Below are 18,023 nucleotides of genomic sequence, written 5' to 3'. Positions count from 1 at the left end.
GGGACACGGGGAACCAAATACCGTCGTTCCCCCCCCCGCGCCTCAGGAAATCAATTCCCGCCGCAGCAAAGGGGGAGCCCAAGGACCGGGGCTGGCCCCGCCCACCGCAGGCCCCGCCCCGGCCAGCCCAATAATGAGCTGCGGGCAGAGGTCACGTGAGCCGCTGCCCTCCCCTTACGCCTCGGAGTCAGTACGTGGCAATGACGTCACTCAGAAATGTCCTTGGGCCCTTTCCGCCAGCTACCCATCCCCTCTGTCCCCTTTCCTAGTAAAAGCCTCTTTTCCTGACGCTCTCGTCTCGGAGATGGTGACCTACCGGGCTACACCCAACCCCACTAGCCGCAGGCCTCTGAGCCAGCCCCTCCCCTCCCCTAAGAGCCGAGGCGAGTTGCGGCGTGACGACTGATTGGGCGAGACGTCTTGTCAATCTCCAAGTTGTCCCAATCAGGGGCCGAGCCTGCCCAGCTTTCCGCTCCTCCATTGGTCTGTGTGAGGGGGAAGGTGGGGGAGAGGGGTAGCCCGAGGTCGCGGGGGAGCCGCGCTCGGCGCTCAGTGCGCAGGTGCGGAGAGGCTGGCTGGGGCCCGGACGGGGGCGGGCTGGGAGACGCGTCGTTCGGGTTTGGACGCAGTGACAGAGCCAGCTGCGTTCTTCCGTTGGGCGGAAAGCTTTTGTCAGGGCCCGACCGAGAACGAGGCCCGCGGGGTTCCCAATGGTGTCCATGACTTTCAAGCGGAGCCGCAGCGACCTCTTCTACAGCACCCGGTGCTGCGGCTGTTGCCATGTCCGCACCGGGACGATCATCCTGGGGACCTGGTACATGGTGAGGAGCGGCGGGCGGGAGGCTGGGGCCCGGGGGGAGTGCGCATGAGCGGGGGGCCCGGCTGAGGGTAGGCGAGCGCTCGCCGGGAGGGGAGGGACCCGAAACGGGGTGTTGGGTGGGGTGGCGGGGCCGAGGGGAGCTGCTTTTTAGGGCGCCCCGACTTCGGGGAGGAGACTGCCCGAGTTGGAGCGGGGTGGGTGGGGCTGGGGGGTGGTTCCCGGTGGAGCGCGGCGGGGGAGGGGAGGGGAGGAGGCGCTGCGTGTCGGTGGGAAGCTCGGGAAATCCCGGGTCTCGGCCCCTCCCCCTCCCGGCGTTTTCTCCCGGACGGGACGCTCGGGAGCCGCCCGCGTCCGCGCAGCCCGGGCGCCGGGCAGGTCCCGCCAGGGCGGGGGGGGGGGGGGACGGGACTCCCGCTGGCGACGCCGCCCCGGCCCCGGCCGCCGCGGCCCGGAGGTGCCCTCGCGGGAGGGCCTCGCTCGGAGGCGGGGCCGGGCCGGGCTCCGCGCTCCACCCGCCCCGCAGCTGCGCCACCCTGCGCGCGGCGGGCGCCGTGCGGGCCAGACCGCGTTCCGCGCTTGGAAGAGACATTTTTTTAATTTAAATCCGAGAGCCTGTCCCTGGACTAAGGCCCGGCGAGGCCGGTGGCCGCGTGGCTCCCGACGGCGCTCGCTAGCGACCCCCCGTGATTTACGCGCCTCCGGCCCGTGCGCGCTTGGGAGCCGACTTGCCTGCGATTCCACATAATGGGGTTTTGCTGAGGTGGTTTTAGGTTGTGGTTACTTGACAGAGGCCTCGAGAAACTTTCGTTGTAGACTTGGCCGCTTTCCCTGAAGACTTGGTGATTTCCTGTGTTCATAGTGCGGGGAGCTGTGGCCTCGTTCCTGACGACTTAGGTTTAAAACGGGGAGCGCTTTGTCGCAGACGGCGCTTCGGCCTCTCGCCGTCTCGTTACTTCCCCGCCCAGTGCCCGGAGCCGGGCTGTTGGGGGACACGCCCGACGAGAGGCACCTTCACTTAGGCAGGTAGCGTTTGGCGCGCCCCCCGCCCCCGGTCTGATCCCCAGCGCCCTGTTTTTTTACAGCCTTGCTTCATTGGGGATCATTAGGAACAACAACAAAGCTTGAGTGTGCTGGGTTATTTGTTTGTTTCTGAGTATCATTTCCTGTACTTTTATGTTAAGAAACCTCTGAATATACTACTGGGATAGTGACATCACACTGTTTGCCCCGAGCTCTGCCTTTGTTCCCCTAAAGGAGTCGTTCAGACCCCTCGCGTCCCCAGGCCCCTTCCTGCGCCCCCCCCTCCGTCCCCCCAGGGCGGCTTTTCCCTCGGCTCCGGCGGGGGAGTGTCCAGCAGCCTGGGGCCCTGGCCTGCAAACTCCCTCTTTTTCTTCTCGCTGACTTGCCTCCGTTACGAGAACAAAGGATTTCCAACTTCTCCAGAAGAAATAACCACCATCCCAATTTCAGCCATCTGAATGTAATTGGCTGTTTTTCTTTCCAGAGCAGATTTTTAAAAATTCATTTAATTATTAATTTTTAAAAAAAAATATATCTTTATTGATTTCAGAGAGAGGAAAGGAGAGGGAGAGAGACAGAAACATCAATGATGAGAGAGTCATTGATTGAGCCCACGACCTGGGCATGTGCCCTGACCGGGAATCGAACCCCTATCACCTGGATCCTAGGTCGATGCTCAACCGCTGAGCAACACCCCGCCGGGCTGATTTTTTTTTTTAAGAGCATAAGCAAGAGGGGTGGGGGGAGAAAGAGAATGAGAGGAGAGAAAGAAGCATCTGTTTGTTGCACTTATTTATGCTTTCATTGGTTGATTCTTATATGTGCCCTGACTGGGGATTGAACCCGCAACCAGGAAAAAGTGCGAATTATAAACAGCAAAACTCAGAATGCATTCTTCCAAAATAGGGAGCCAGGAGTTTAAATCTCTTCCCCCCTGGAAGCACTTGATGTGGAAACATTTCACGTATCTCCCTTTTCCCATGCTTCAGCCATAGCTGTTCTTACTTTGCTTGGACTTTCCTGGTTAATAGAACGTTATAAACGGCTTAAATCAGTTAATCTTAAGAGATTTGACTACAGTAGAAAAGTCTGCGATGGGCATACAAAAAGAATAAATCACTGGGACCATTGCCGTTGATCTTTTGTATTCTTATTACAGGCCACATAGAGGGCTCTCAAATGTTTCTTGGCTTGAACATGGCATCTGCCCTCAAGATTTTCATGGTATTACAAAGAACTTTGGAGCACATATACAAACGTGGAAGTTAGGATATATTAACAAGGGAGGAGGGAAACGTGATCAGATTCTAACCAGATTAAGGACTGGACAAGGCCATTGGTTTTGTTGGTTACAGGCATATAACATTTAGAAAACAAGAGTGATTAGAGAAAAGTGTAATACAGTATCTCTAAACAAAGGATTTGTCCTAACTGCATTTTTTTGCCAGACGCTCCTTTACTAAGGACGGAGAAAAAATATGGGAGCGAGTGAGGTGGAAAGTCACTTCCCTCTCTAGCTATCTTGTCATGATACGCGCCTCTGTTCCAGCTGGGAGAGTACTTGTGATTCTCGTTAGGTTGCCTCTGTACTGTTTGGAACCTAGAGATGCAGCCCTCCCTTCTGGGCCCAGAGCCCTATCAGTGACTTTGTATCTGATACAGTGTCATTGCTTTCTAGCAAGTGTACCTGCTGGTCTAGAGTTAAGGTGACTGTAACACTATATACTAAAGTATTAATTGTATGGTACTAAATAGTGCAGTAGGATATAGAGAAGCAGAGCCAGTTATAGGCATCAGGCTTGAAGTGTTAGCCTTTGGCATTTTAGATTTGAATGAAGCATGTCTGACTTAACAGTTGGTTAAGTAATATATGAAATTTCAGAATGAGCTCATTTAAATTGTGGCATTTCTGCCCAGCCGGGCGTGGCTCAGCGGTTAAGCGTCGACCTAGGATCCAGGCAGTCAGGGTTCGATTCCCGGTCAGGGCACATGCCCGGGTTGCGGGCTGCAGCCGATCAATGACTCTCTCATCATTGATGTTTCTAGCTCTCTCTCTCCCTCTCCTTTCCTCTCTCTGAAATCAATAAAGATATATTTTAAAAAAATAAATAAATTGTGGCATTTCTACAGTTGTTTTCTATAATCATTTATTAAAGAATTTTGAAGACAGATTATTTTAAACAATAGTTTCCTATGTGGTGTATTTACCATGTAATGTTTATTGATTGATTGAAAATGGGCTTAAAATTCTGCAGGAGGTGTCCTCCTTCATTGTTAATGGTGTACTATAAGAGTGCATTTTGAGTATTTGGAATAGTTTTAGGTCTTAGAAAGATTTAATGTATGGCTAGTATTTTTTCATTTGACAACAGAATTTACTTTGAAATTATCCACCTTTCTCTGGGAAAGGGTGAACCCTGTTATCTTTTTAATGTATGGCTAATTTTCATGAGTGTCTCAAACATAACTGATCTAAAGTCACGTGGCTGGGAGAGAAGTGAAGAAAGGTTTCTTCAAGCTGTATTCCTTTCCGGCCCTCACTCCTGACTCCTTTACGTGAGTATAGCACATTTGTATTTCAAAGTTAGCACCTTTCCTCAAACACATTGTTCTGTGCTATTTCTTTTCCCTGAAATGATGTTCTTCCCCCAACTCTTAAAAAACACTTTGTGAAGGAAAATTTCAAATATTCAAAAATAGTGAAATAGTATAAAAATCCCCCGTTTACTCATCACCCAGCTTCAACCATTAACATTTTGCCAATTTTGGTTAATTTTTTAAGGGTTTCCTCAAATGTTCTTGGTGGAAACTTCCCTTGCTTTCCAGCCAGAGGGATCTGCTTTCTCACTGTGTACCTTTTCTGCATATCTCTTAAGTGTACTTTTAAATACTACTTATTACTCATTAGTATAATCATTTTTTAAAAATATATCTCTATTGATTTCAGAGAGAGGAAAGGAGAGGGAGAGGGAGAAACATCAATGATGAGAGAGTCATTGACTGGCTGCCTCCTGCGGTGCCCCAACTGGGGATCGAGCCCGCAACCCGGGCATGTGCCCTGACCGGGAATCAAACCCCCGATCGGGAATCAAACCCCTGATTGCCTGGATCCTAGGTCGACGCTCAACCCGCTGAGCCACACCCGGCCGGGCTATAATCATCTTTTTAAAAACCTTTCTCACCACAAAAGATGTCCTTCCTGAAGGAGGAAGGCGGTATGTTTTACTCTATAAAATGTGTATGATCACTGACTTACTAATTTGGAGTACTTAGTAGACGTTTGTTAAATGAATTGTTTCCTACAAAAAACAGGACTCATTTGTAACTGTACATAAGGTAAGAAACAACAAAAACATATACATATACTATACATTTATTATGACTTAAATTTTATATATATAACATTTTTCGTATTTTTTCCTGTTATTTTTTATTGAATTTATTGGGGTGACATTGGTTAATAAATTATACAGGTTTCTGGTGTACAGTTCTATAACACATCACCTGTATATTGTATTGTGTTCACCGCCCCAAGTCAAGTCTTCCATCACCATTCCCACTTTACCTTCTCTTACCTCCCTCGACTCCCCTTTCCCTCTGGTAATCACCATCCTGTTGTCAGTCTGTGAGGTTTGTTGGTTGGTTCGTTAGTTTTTGCTTAATCCCTCCACTAGTTAAAAATTTAAAAATAGTTAATTTTAATCTTTATCTGATGACCATTCTTTGCTGACTTGGGGAGTTGTAGACCTATATTTGGCGCTCTGTGGATCCCCCCTTCTTTGCCTATGAGTTGCTTATTGGGATGCCCTGAAGAAAATACATTGTTTTAATTATAGTCTTTACAGATACTGGATTGTGGCAAAATATGCTGTGGGAAAAGTAAAGAATAATAATAAAAACAGTCCATAGAAGGATCTTCTGGGCTGGGTGTGGCAATGAAATGAAAAAGCAAAGAGGAATTACTCTCCCAAGGCCTGCTGCTTCTGTGGACCTAATACTGTTTCTTTGTCACAAATGAAATCTAATAATCTGGCTTTTGTTATTGTTTGTTTGCATATATAAGGTGTGCAGAAGGCTTTCAAAAATAATGCAAACCATATTGCTTCACCCACTAAATTTATAGTACCACTTGCACATTGAGCCTTGCTTCCATTGCCCACGACATTAACATATTTGCATAGTTGCTGCATTCTAGACCTCTCCATAATACCAGGTTTAGAAAGGAATTACTTTAATTACATTTTTGTTGATTTTCTTTGTTAAGTACAATAAAGGGAAAAATGAATTGGGAACAGAATTCTGAAATTGTACATATTTGCTATTTTCAGAGAAATTTTATATCGCAAGACTAAAATTAATTTTATGTATTTTTTGAAAAATGCTACATGGAACTTAGAACTATCAACTGAAATTGGAAGTGAATAGTACAGGGTCTATAGATATAGATTTTAATATATCTTTATTGATTTCAGAGAGAGGAAGGGAGAGAGAGAGAAACATCAATGATGAGTCATTGATTCACTGCCTCCTGCACGCCCCCGACCAGGGATCAAGCCCTGTACCCTGACCAGGAATTGAACCTCGATCTCCCAGATCCTAGGTCCTGCTGAGCCACTCCAGTTGGGCAGGGTCTGTATTTGAACATAGGATGGGTTTGCAGTGGTGAATCTTTTAAGGTCACAGGATGGGTTTTCCAGATCAGTATTTTAAAATGTAAGTTGGGGTTCTAATGAAATATGGTGATTTAATGGAGTCTAATGAGCTCGGTGAAGATTTGAAAATTGTGAGCTTTTAATGAAGTAGCACTGACACTTGTTTTACCATTTCTCGCTCCGTTGGATTAGACTTATGATTCTTTTTGTTATTCAGTGGCGGGGGTGACTCACGGAAATGAAATTTGAGGCATCATTAATACTAGAAGTTAATAGTGGACGATTCCGACTTTATAAGTGGAAGAGAAGGAAGACATTTTTATAAATCCTGTATGTGATAAAAATATTAAAAAAGGCAAAATTAAACTTCTAAATACTTTGGGTGTGTCATGTCCTTAATTAGTAATTGAGTTTGCATGTTTTTCTTGACATGAGAGTGGTTTTCTGTGCAGAGCTGTTTAACTATGACTATATTGTTTTTAGCAAAGAGTTTTGCTAAATTGATTCCAAGTTTATTTCCTTGAACAGAATCTATAACTTCAGTAGACATTTCTGATTGCTCAATAATTAGCCCACATAATCATATTAACTCATACTTTTGCACCATATTCACTGGGCACACCCATTGCAATGAAAATGAACTGTCAAAAAATCAGCCTTTAGTTGGGAGCCATCTTGCAAATATGATTTTCCCTGGTAAGGCCTTTCAGGAGTTGAAAAAGTACCTTGCCTTCGAGCAGTGCAAGGAAAAGGCATGTTATTGAACATTTATTTGGAGAGTGAAGTATAAATGTTTTCTAGCCTTAGATAATAGTTTCTTTTGGAAAGACCTCAAAACAGGAGTTGCTTAGGAAAGGTGGTAAGTAATCATGTGGTGCTGAGACACAGACTGTCTTAAAGAGATCGTGTCCTAGCTGCATCTGTTACCAGCTCAGTGAACTTACAGAAAATTTTGCTTTTTTGAAACTTAGTTTTCCCGTCTGCAAATGGACTTTAGTAATATTTAATCCACTTAAGTGAAGTAATATTTCAGTATATTTTATACATAGTATATCTTCAGAAATATTAGTCGCTTGTGTATTTGATTTTGAAACATTGTTTAGATCACCTAGCCTACCTTATTTGAAGATAAAAACTTGGGCTTCTTTTCTTAGAGATTGTGTAATGCCGTGGACTGATAAACACCTCCAGGAAAATGTAGGCCACGGTAAAACTTATTTATCATTCAGGTGGACAGGAAAGAGCAACGTAGTAGTTGGTTTAAGGCTCAAACATTCCAACTATCAAATGTTCGGATTTTCAAAATGACAGGTTCTGTGAGCCTGAGATATGGAAGCCTAACTCCAATTCTAGGTGAGGTTTCTCTATGCAGTCGTTAACAGTAGTACCCTTTTGAGCACTTGAAGGAAGTGGTGCCTCCTGGGATACTGCAGGGACCCAAAACTAGAGGCACAAATATTTCCTTTTTAAATGGAGTTTTACCCCCCCCCCCAACCTCCTAGGAAAACTTATCAGATAATTGTGTCTAGAGTTTTCTCTGGATCAGGTAAAGGATTTTATTCATAGGTTTTTTATTATCGGGAAGAGGGTAGCCTCTGGCAGCTTTTCCTCGCCCTCTCCTCTTGCTAGTAACTTAGATGGAAATACTGATTACATGCTTATTATAGATAGGAAATCTGTAGGGTGTCAAAAATCTAGATTGAAAAAAATCTTGACAGGCCAGAGTGGATAAGATGAAATTCTGTTGCAGATATATGAGGGCTTATGCTTGGGCCTCTGAATGCAGCTAAACAGGTCCAGGTGGTAGTTAAGTGGGGTCAAGTGTGAAAAAGAAAAATTTAGGAGACCAGTGAGATTTCAGGCTGCATTAAGTGAAATTTGTTAGCTAGGATGTGGGAACTGAGACCCCCCGTGTTCTCTCCAGCCCATCTTAGCTCATTTTAAATTTTTTTTTTTTTTTTAGAGGAAGGGAGAGAGGGAGAGAGAAACAGCAGTGTCAGAGCAAAACATTGATCGACTGCTGCCCCCTGCACACCCCCTACCAGGGATCGAGCCTGCAACCCAGGCATGTGCCCTGACCAGGAATGGAACTGGCAACCTGTTGGTGCTAGGATGACGCCCAACCAACCGAGCCACACCGCCCAGGGCCTTAGCTCATTTTAATAGTACGCCCAACAAACTGGGGCATGTGTATAGAGGAGAGCAAAGCGGAATTAGTGAGGTAGCCGGGCAATATGCTAGTGAGAGAAGCAGTTTAAGTACCTGAGTGTTTCTTCTGGAAAGGACATATTTGGAGGCACCTGTCAGCTGACCTTAGGTGTTAGAGGAGCACTTATTCTGCAGGGGGTCAGATTGTCTCAAAGGGTAGAATAGACTAGTAGGTGAAAGTTAAATGGCATAGTCAAAATCTTAGAAAGTCTTTAAAGCTAGAGCAAAAGTTCTCTGTCACTGGATAGGAGATACTGAGGAGGGGTTTCAGGTTTACCTGATGGACCATTGTATGTTTATCCAATGGCTTTTATACTTACCTGTGGGGTAAGATATTGCATGAACTAGCTTCTTCAAAACCCAGTACATAAAGGCATCACTCGGAAATGAGCAATTTGTAGTGATCCCTCACATGTCATTTATTCTGTTGTATTGGATCAAACCAGTCAGTCGTCTTTTCTCAGAAACAAGTATTATACTTTCTGAAATACTTATTTTAAAACTATTCTTAGAATAGTGTTGCATATTATTTTATCTCACAGGTAGTCTCCGATTTTTTATCTTCAACTAAAAACAATTTTGAATTTGGGAAGACATCTAAAGATTGTGCTGAAGACTGCTTCCTGATTAATAATATAATTGATAAAATGTCTTTCATAGGTGGTAAACCTGTTGATGGCAATTTTGCTGACTGTGGAGGTAACTCATCCAAACTCAATGCCGTCTGTCAACATTCAGTATGAAGTCATTGGCAATTACTATTCATCTGAGAGAATGGCAGGTATGTTTTTAGTTGAAAATATCTCCTGCTAATTACATACACACAGATACTTGTTATTTAGAAGATGATTAGTTAAATTATGTTCAAGTTATTCTACTTGCTGAGGCACAAAAGTGTTTTGTGAGTTTTTCAAAGATACTCACTGAGGATCATAATTGAGCATTTCTAGGCAGAAAATGTGTAGTGGACTACTAGAAGATTTTTGAGAAACTGATGTTGTATACTTTGACTCCTGTTTGGTGCTGTGGTGATCAGAGAGAAAGAATTACAAGAAGACTGAGCCTTTGAAGGTCAGCTGACAAGTGTAGTAGAGAATGGAAGGTTTGCTTTTTCATCATTTATCTTCCTTTACAGTTCAGGTGCAGAAAAATGGTAGTCAGAATTTTATATTATTATAAGTTATGTTAGAAATTTAATATTTGAGCAGAAAATTATGCCTCAGGCTTTTCAGTGAGAATAATTTCTGTATGTTGAATTTTTTTTTTTTTTAAATTTATTTCAGAAGAATGTTCCCAGCTTACTTGTATATGTTGTTATATTTATATTATTACAGGATCTTGATTGTTTTTAGAATTACTAGCTTTTATTATAAAGTTCTGTGCTTCGTTACATTTATGACCTCCTCTGATCCATTTATGAATTGTTTTTTAAAAAATATTATTGTTAATTCAAATGATTCATTGTCCACAGGGCTAATTTCTGTTTCTAGGTAGTGTTTTGTGGGCATCTGTCATATGTTGTATGAAAACACTAACAATTGTTCACACTGTTTTCTGAAGTGTTTTTTTTTTTAATGAGCCTCCTTGTTGTCTTTTCAGAGATATAGGATAATCCTTTAATTTTGTTGTCAAATGTGATAGAAGAACTACCAAGAACATATTAGAAACATCCCTTCTGGCATTTTTTTTGGTTTTGTTGTTTTTTTGAGTTGTCTAGTTTTATTTAAAAACCATGATAGAACAATAAATAAAACTTGAGCTAGGCTGTAAAAAATATTACTGAACCTCATGTCAGCCTGTTTCCTGGTCATGTGTGTTTCTCTTAAAATCAAGGTGTAGAAAAAGATGTACAGTTATTGGGAGTCCTGTATGTCTGTACAACAGGCTTCCAGCCTTGGACAGAGCTACAGGGGTGGTCACAAATTTATTGCATAAAGCATGAGTATTGTAACCGCTGTCGAGAGAAGCAGATGTGTTTATTGTCAAATTTTTATTTTTTTTTAATTCTACAAGAGCCCTTGTTGTTGAGAGAATATAAAAATACACAGTTCTTGGTCACGTGGCAGTCTGTGTTTCGTTGGAAGCTGAAATTAGACTTTTCCAGAGCCAATATTATAATGGCAATTTGGTTTCTGATTGTCAGCCCTAATGATCAGTTTTAAATAATGAGGTTTGTGATTAGTTTTTAATCAGTTAAATAGGATCTATACTCAGTATATCTGAAATACTTTTGCAACATATGCAAGCTGTTTTTCAAGTATGAATTTACCCTTATTTATCCTGACCTTGGGAATGGGTCCCCTAAAAGAGGTTCCTGATGTTGGTGAGTAAACCTGAGGTTCCTATATTGTAAGATTTGTGGTAAGAAACTTAACAAGTCAAGTGTGGTTTTAGTATTTTTTGAAATTACTTGGGTGTTTTGTGAGAAAATTAGTGAACATGGATTAATGTAGAGAAAAGGAACAATCTCTGAGAAAGATTTGAGAAACAAAGAAGAAAACAGACCTGTATATAGTGGAGAAGCCAAGGTGAAGGAATGTGGACCAGTGAGTTTGGGTGTTGGGATGGGAAGAAGGGATTAATGGACAACCTTGAATTTCAGATTATGTATTTTGTCTAAGGCAAGAGGGGGCATCTATAGCACTCTGTGTTTAATACACGTCTTTTAAGCAAATGTCAGCCTTTCCCTTCAGATGAACTCTGCTCATCTCACAAGACCCAACTTGTGTTATTTCTTTTATATTTTTTTCCTGATTGTCCAGGCAACGCTAATTGTTTCTGCTTTTGTTGTAGCGCTTGCCACACCGGATTATAATTATCTGCTTGCATATTTTAGACTCTGGGCAGAGATTTGTCTCCTGGCAGGGTACCTGGCCCATGTGCTGTCCTTAGTGTCAGTGAGTTGTAGCAGTTTAACAAACAAGAAACAAAGGTACGAATTGCTTAAGCTTCATTACTTAATGCTGAGGCAGATTTTTTTTTACCCTCTTGGACATAGATTTTTTTCACAGCCAATCTTGAAAATACTTTGACGTTTGGAAGCTGCTCTAAAGGGTTACTTTGTCATGAAGAATTCTGTCCTTTTTGTGTAGTAGCTTAATTCGATTTTGGTTTTTGTTTTCTTAGATAATGCCTGTGTTCTTTTTGCCGTCTCTGTTCTTATGTTTATAATCAGTTCCATGCTGGTGTATGGAGCAATTTCTGTAAGTATCCTATTTTTCAACTTTTGGAGTTTGACCTTACTGAACGTACTGAGTGATTTCATTTATGCGATGTGCTTTTGCGGTTGTTCCTTTTTTCTTCAGTATCAAGTGGGCTGGCTTATTCCATTCTTCTGTTACCGGCTCTTTGACTTCGTCCTCAGTTGCCTGGTTGCTATCAGTTCTCTCACTTACTTGCCGAGAATCAAAGAATATCTGGATCAATTAGTAAGTGTCTATGCTAATCAAACTTTTTTCCATTTTAAGTAAAATATTTAAATTGAAATTCTGAGTCAGCTTTTTAGATACTATTTTTATTTTAACCGACCGTATTTATTTTTTTTTAAAGTGTTTAAAAATAGTAACACTACTCTTAACTACCATGTTGAAACCTGTAAGATGAAAATAGAGTATGTTCTTACCATACCATTTGGATAATCCAGTATTAGAAGTCTCTAAAAGTGGTTCTTATAGAATTTAAATAGTTCAAATTTTGTTTTGAGTAAACTAAAAGTATATGTTCATTCATAAAAAACATTTGCTGGTTGCTTCTTATGTGCAAGGCGTGCTGCTAGACCCTAGGGATATATCAGGAGAACTAACTTTCTAGTGAAGGAATCAGAAAATTGGCAGTTACTGAATTAAAATTGTGATAAGAACTGTGACGGGAAATTGTAGGCTGCTCTGTGAGTATCACACAGGTATCAGCTGCTGCTGGGAAGCGAGATTTAACTCAAGTAGCAATGAAGATAAGTACAAGAAAATGTTCCAGGGCAGAGACCCCTTGAAGCAGGAAGGGACCTGGTCTGTGCCAGGGACTAGAAGGTGACGCTGTTGGCTGGCGCACAGAGGAGTGGGAGGGTAGCAGCATGTGGGGGGCTGGAGAGGAGGGGCCGGGCGCAGGGCCTGTGGCCTGGTCAGCAGCTCTCTAAACCCAGTTCTTCCTGATAGTGTTCTTGCAGGCTGAAAAATTGCAAGGCTCCTGACTGAATCTCGTAGCCTCCCCCACGTGCTGGTCCCACAGTGTGCTTGTCCTTTTTATGTAGATGAGGCTTAAAGAATAGTTTTGTCCCAAGAGGACACTTAGTATGTGGTTGGTGTGTGGATCTTTCTTCTTTAAGGACCTTTGAGATTTCTCTGTGCTGCTTTGTTATGAAAATGTGAGATTATTTGTGTTGGCATTTCCATTAAAAGCATACAAGTTTAAAGCAATTAAGTGAGCTACATAGGAAGCCGTGAAAATGAAACTTTTACTACCCCTTTTACAGACCTCATTGGTATCTCTGTTGTATTCAGATGGTCTCTCTCTGTCGGCCAGTTTGTAAATCCTTAACTGTTCTGTAATACCCCTCTTCTTGAGCCTAGTTCATTGCCTTGCACACAGCAAATGCTAAATATTTGAATAAATATAGCTGATTCTTCTCAGTAGGACATAGTGTGTCTGCAGTAAATCATATAATCTTGCCTGGCTTTATAATCGGGCATGCCTTTTTTATTATTGGTTTTTAGAGAGAGAGGAAGGAGGGAGGGAGGGAGAGACATTGACATTGATGTGAGAGTGAAATAGTGAAATATCATTCAGCTGCCTCCTGCACACACCCCCACTGGGAATCAAGCCAGAAACCTGGGCATGTGCCCTGACCTGGGATCCAACTGGCAACCCTTCAGTGCATGGGATGACGCCCAGTCAACCGAGCCACACTGGCTAGGGCCAGGGGCATGCCTTCTCTTTGCCCCCTCCTAATGAGCATTGAGGCTGATGATTGGCTTTAGATAAACTCTTTTCCCTAGGTAGAACTAAATGGCCCATAGAATTTAGATAAATATCAGCACTTCTTGACTTAGCAACTCAGTCGCCCAGGGACAAATTGGGAGTTCTCTGTAGGAGAGTGTTTTTCCAAATGCCAGAAAGATGTTAAAAATAGTGAAAAGAAAGAAAGTGAGCTCAGTTTAGACTCTTAGGGATATTCTGAGTATGCAAACACATGTCTTTCAACTGATCAGTAACATGCATTAATGATGAGACTTTAAAGTACTTTGAATTAAATTGTTTATAAGTTTTTATTAGAATATCAGTTCTGACTTTGGTGCGTTTTGTATGTATTTGTACCATGCTCTTTAGGTTATCACAGAGTGCAAGTGTTATGGCTGAATTACAAGTGTGTGTGTGCGTTTAATAAACTTTATTTTTTGGAGCAGTTTTAGGTTCACAGCAAAATTGAACAGAAAGTACAGAGTTCTCACATATCCCCTACTCTGCCCCCAAAACTTCTCTCACTGTCCACATCCCAAACCACAGTGGTTCATCTGTTACGGCTGTGAGCCTAAGATGTCAGTATCACCTAAAAGCCATAGTTTACGTTTAGGGTTCATTTTTGGTTTACATTCTGTAGATTGGGACACATGCGTAATGATGTATTCATCATTGTATCATACAGAATAGTTTCACTGCCCTGGACACCTCTCTGCTCTGCCTTTCCCCCCCTTTTTCTAGCCGGATTTTCCCTATAAAGACGACCTCCTCGCGTTGGACTCCAGCTGCCTGCTGTTCATCGTCCTTATGTTCTTTGTCTCGTTCATCATTTTCAAGGTGAGTTGCTGGCTCCGTGTTTGGGTGTCATTCAGACTGCGACACTGTCCATCTGCACCTCCTTGTGCCTTAGCTCCCTGCAGTTCCCAGTAAGTGACAGTGTTGATTTATACACAGGAGTAGAGCTTTTAGGGACTTGTCCTCCCTCTTGTTTGCAGAGTGGTTGGAAATGCCAGGATACTTAGTAAGTAAGGAGCATTATGTTTTTAGACGTGGTTCATGATTTGGATGGAGAACCTGTTAAAATTACGAAGGTTCAGAAACAGAATTTCTTCTGCAGGACAGTGATTATCAGACCTGCTACCCCAACTCAGGTTCTTCTGTAAAATGATAATAAAACTTGCGACATTTAAGTGAGAGCAAGTAGAGATAGGACCTGGCTGGTGCATGTCAGTTTCTTCGTAGAGAATTGTGGGGAAAGCATTGTCAAGTCCCCTTCTTTTAGAGCAGGTTGTCTGTTGAGCTCTTGCATCCCTAAGTTTTGTTTGTATTCTTAGGCTTATCTGATCAACTGCGTTTGGAACTGCTATAAATACATCAACAACAGAAACACCCCAGAGATTGCTGTGTACCCTGCCTTCGAAGCACCTCCACAGGTGAGTGACCTTCCAATTTATTAGAATTTCGCTAACCATTATTGATCTCAAGAACCTGGTCTTGACTTCCTCTTCAGTGCCATGACCGTGGTTTAGGGTGTGAAGAGCCTAAATCCACAACGTGGAGCATTTCCCAGCTGGGATCCTGGGTACATGGGCGGGAGACAGCCTGTGCAGCTAGTCTCATTCAGTTTGGCTGCTCGGTTTCATTCATAAGTGGTTTCCAAGAGTTTTGCATTGTGAGGGGAGATTAGGCAGGAAACATCAATGTGACTCCTGCCAGGCTTGTGGCTTCTGGAACTTTTGAGGATGAAGGTACCATCAGTTGTGTTGCTTTAAAAACACATGCATATGGTCCAAAGGAGAAGCTGATTTTCTGTGGGGAGATGAATCGATGGGCTCCATGAGTCTTTTAGGGGATGCTTACCTCTCGGGGCCCTCTAGTTGCTACCCTGCTCTTTCCAGGTTTTCAACATGTAGAATATATTTGACCTGTGTAGGGTCAGCCTGTCACACGTGGAGTCAGATAGGTTAGAATGCTGCTGTCCTACATAGATGTGCCCTTTACCCTAGAAGAAATAAGGACCCGATCCTTTGTGGATGATGATGAATAATTCAGGATCCAGCATCTTATTGGAGGCTTCCTTTAGCATGGTCCACTGGGGCCCTTCGTCTGGACCTGCAGCTACCTGAGGTGTAGTTGGTACTTTATCAGTCACGTGGTTGGGGCAGGAAGAGCAGGGCACATGCTTCCTGTCCAGGTGTTTTGATAGCCCCTCAGGGTCAGTTGAGAAGCAGAATTCTGCCCTTCCGTCCATCCCTCCTTCCCTCCATCCCTCCTTCCCTCCATTTCTCCATCCCTCCAGTAGTCTTGGATCAGATGTCTCACCTGCATGTAAAGTCCCAGGTGACTAGTCATCTCCTCTCAGGAACTACTTAGCTAACAATTTCTTCAGCTTTTCTCTCTGGGTTTGTATGTCCCTTTTTAGGATATAACATCTGAAAGCAGAATTATTCCAAGTAGGATTTAATGGAGAATTAAGTCTGATGCAATTTTTCTCTCTCTTCAGTATGTTTTGCCAACCTATGAAATGGCAGTGAAGATGCCTGAAAAAGAGCCACCACCTCCTTACATACCGGCCTGAAGACATTCTGCCTTTGTCAATAAACCCTATACCAGCTTCTTGTCTTGTTTATTTACAGAATGCTGCAACACAGGGCTCTTCAGACTCATTTGATATAAACTCCATTTTCTTTTGTGTAAGCATTTATTTTCAGACACTAACAAGCTTTTTGGACATCTATTAAAAGATTTTTTGGTTAAGTCTTATATTTTAGTAGTTTTTGAAGACAATCTAGGTTAAGCAGCAAGAGCAAAGTGCCATTGTTTGCCTTATTTAGGGGGTGGGAAGGGTGTGCTCTACACATTGTCTTTTTTAACTTTGCACTTCCTTTGCATTTTGGTTATTTGCTGCCCTGGATACTTTCAGGAGGAATGAATACAGTATTCAGGGTGAGTGAATTAGGTATAAGATCTGAAGTTTTGAGCTATGTAAACAGGAACAATATATCACATGTTAACGACTGGGAGATGACGGTTGCATGTGTCTAATTTGTATGTTTCCATTTTGTGATAAGATGCTTTAATAAATTTCTTAAAATTTACTGTTGTCATTTTTAAGAAGTCTATTACCCTTTTTTGTAGATAAAGTCTAACATCTTTCATTATAATAAACTCTAGACTGCCATGGTTTTTTATACTTTGAGACTGTAATGCTCGACTTTTGATCAGAAAGCATTTCTTTAATCTCGTGACTCTGAAGTATTAATTTAAAGTTACAGGGAAGGTATTACTTGAATCATAGGCCATAAATGGTTTGATAGAAAAATTATGTGCGTAGTGGGGCAAGCTATGCTTTTCTATTGAGATCATTTAGTTAGGTAATGTGTTCATCAAGAACAGTTCATGTTAAAATGCATCATCTGCCCTCCAGAGGGGAACCAAAGAGAAAGCAGAGAAAGCAGAAGTGAACAGCAGCTTATGGACCCCACAACAATGATTTTCTCCTGAAAAGATTCCACTTTGTGTCTTGCTGAGAAGGCCACAGTGGTGACCTTATGCTCATCTGGCATATAGACAAGTGTATTTGACATTTTTAATTGAATTTGTTGGAGTGACATTGGTTTGCAAAACCATACAGATTTCAAGTGTACAACTCAATAAAACCTCCTCTGCACAAGTCCAGCGTCCCCAGCAAAGCCTCTTTCAGTCCCATCCCCCCTTTTGCCCACTCCCACCTACCCCAGCCCCTTTCCCTCTGGCTGTCTCCACACTTGTCTGGTCCCTTGTGTTATGTATATATGTTATGGCTAATTCTTTCACCTTCCCTCCAGTCCCCCCTTCCCCCTCCGGACAGCTGTCTGTCCCAGGTATCCACGCCTCTCGTTCTGGTTCAATTTATTTTGCTCCTTAGATTCCACATGTAAGTGAGATACTATGGTATTTACCTTTCTCTGACTGGCTGATTTCACTTAGCATAATAGTCAAGTCCATCCCTGCTGTCACAAAAGGTAAGGACACCACACCGCCCGGCTTTTTTTTTTTTTTTCCTTACAGCGACGTAGGGACATAGATTGGTTGCCTCCCACATGCGCCCTGACCAGGGCCAGGGATTGAGCCTGCAGCTGAGGTACATGCCCTTGGCTGGAATCAAACCCAGGACCCTTCAGTCGGCAGACCGATGCTCTAACCACTGAGCCAAACTGGCTAGGGCCCATTTTTAATTTTTTGAGGAAACTTCCTACTGTTTTCCACAGTGGCTGTGCCAGTCGGCATTCTCGCCAACAGCGCCCCAGGAGGGCTTCCCCCAGCACTCGTTGGTTTCCTGTGAGAGCCATTCCAGCCTGTGAGAGGCGATACTGCAGTTTCATTTGCAT

The 18,023-nt window shown here is 43.0% G+C and overlaps 1 protein-coding gene across 2 annotated transcripts; it reads left to right on the top strand.

Moving 5' to 3' along the window:
* The first annotated feature begins 593 nt into the window (after positions 1-593).
* On the top strand, positions 594-16,751 carry LAPTM4A (lysosomal protein transmembrane 4 alpha). Of its 2 annotated transcripts, none has more exons than XM_016224777.2 (7): positions 594-821; positions 9,361-9,481; positions 11,827-11,903; positions 12,006-12,128; positions 14,395-14,490; positions 14,988-15,086; positions 16,157-16,751. In XM_016224777.2, the coding sequence occupies exons 1-7, from the start codon at positions 711-713 to the stop codon at positions 16,229-16,231; spliced, it is 702 nt and encodes a 233-aa protein (XP_016080263.1). In that variant the 5' UTR covers positions 594-710; the 3' UTR covers positions 16,232-16,751. The 2 variants fall into 2 exon arrangements, with proteins under 2 accessions (XP_016080263.1, XP_016080264.1); XM_016224778.2 differs by lacking the exon at positions 594-821 and adding an exon at positions 4,013-4,396.
* Positions 16,752-18,023: the final 1,272 nt, after the last annotated feature.

This window comes from Miniopterus natalensis, chromosome 13 (assembly GCF_054644295.1).
Source record: "Miniopterus natalensis isolate mMinNat1 chromosome 13, mMinNat1.hap1, whole genome shotgun sequence".
Lineage (NCBI taxonomy): Eukaryota > Metazoa > Chordata > Mammalia > Chiroptera > Miniopteridae > Miniopterus > Miniopterus natalensis.
The sequence above is the reverse complement of the archived record's forward strand: the minus strand, read 5'-3'. Positions and strand labels throughout refer to the sequence as shown.

Bases quoted from the DNA above. Each gene is read 5' to 3' on its own strand.
- LAPTM4A (XM_016224777.2), top strand. From the start codon at position 711: ATGGTGTCCATGACTTTCAAGCGGAGCCGCAGCGACCTCTTCTACAGC. The intron at 822-9,360 runs GTGAGGAGCGGC...TGTCTTTCATAG, and splicing joins TCCTGGGGACCTGGTACATG to GTGGTAAACCTGTTGATGGC. The intron at 9,482-11,826 runs GTATGTTTTTAG...TTGTTTTCTTAG, and splicing joins TTCATCTGAGAGAATGGCAG to ATAATGCCTGTGTTCTTTTT.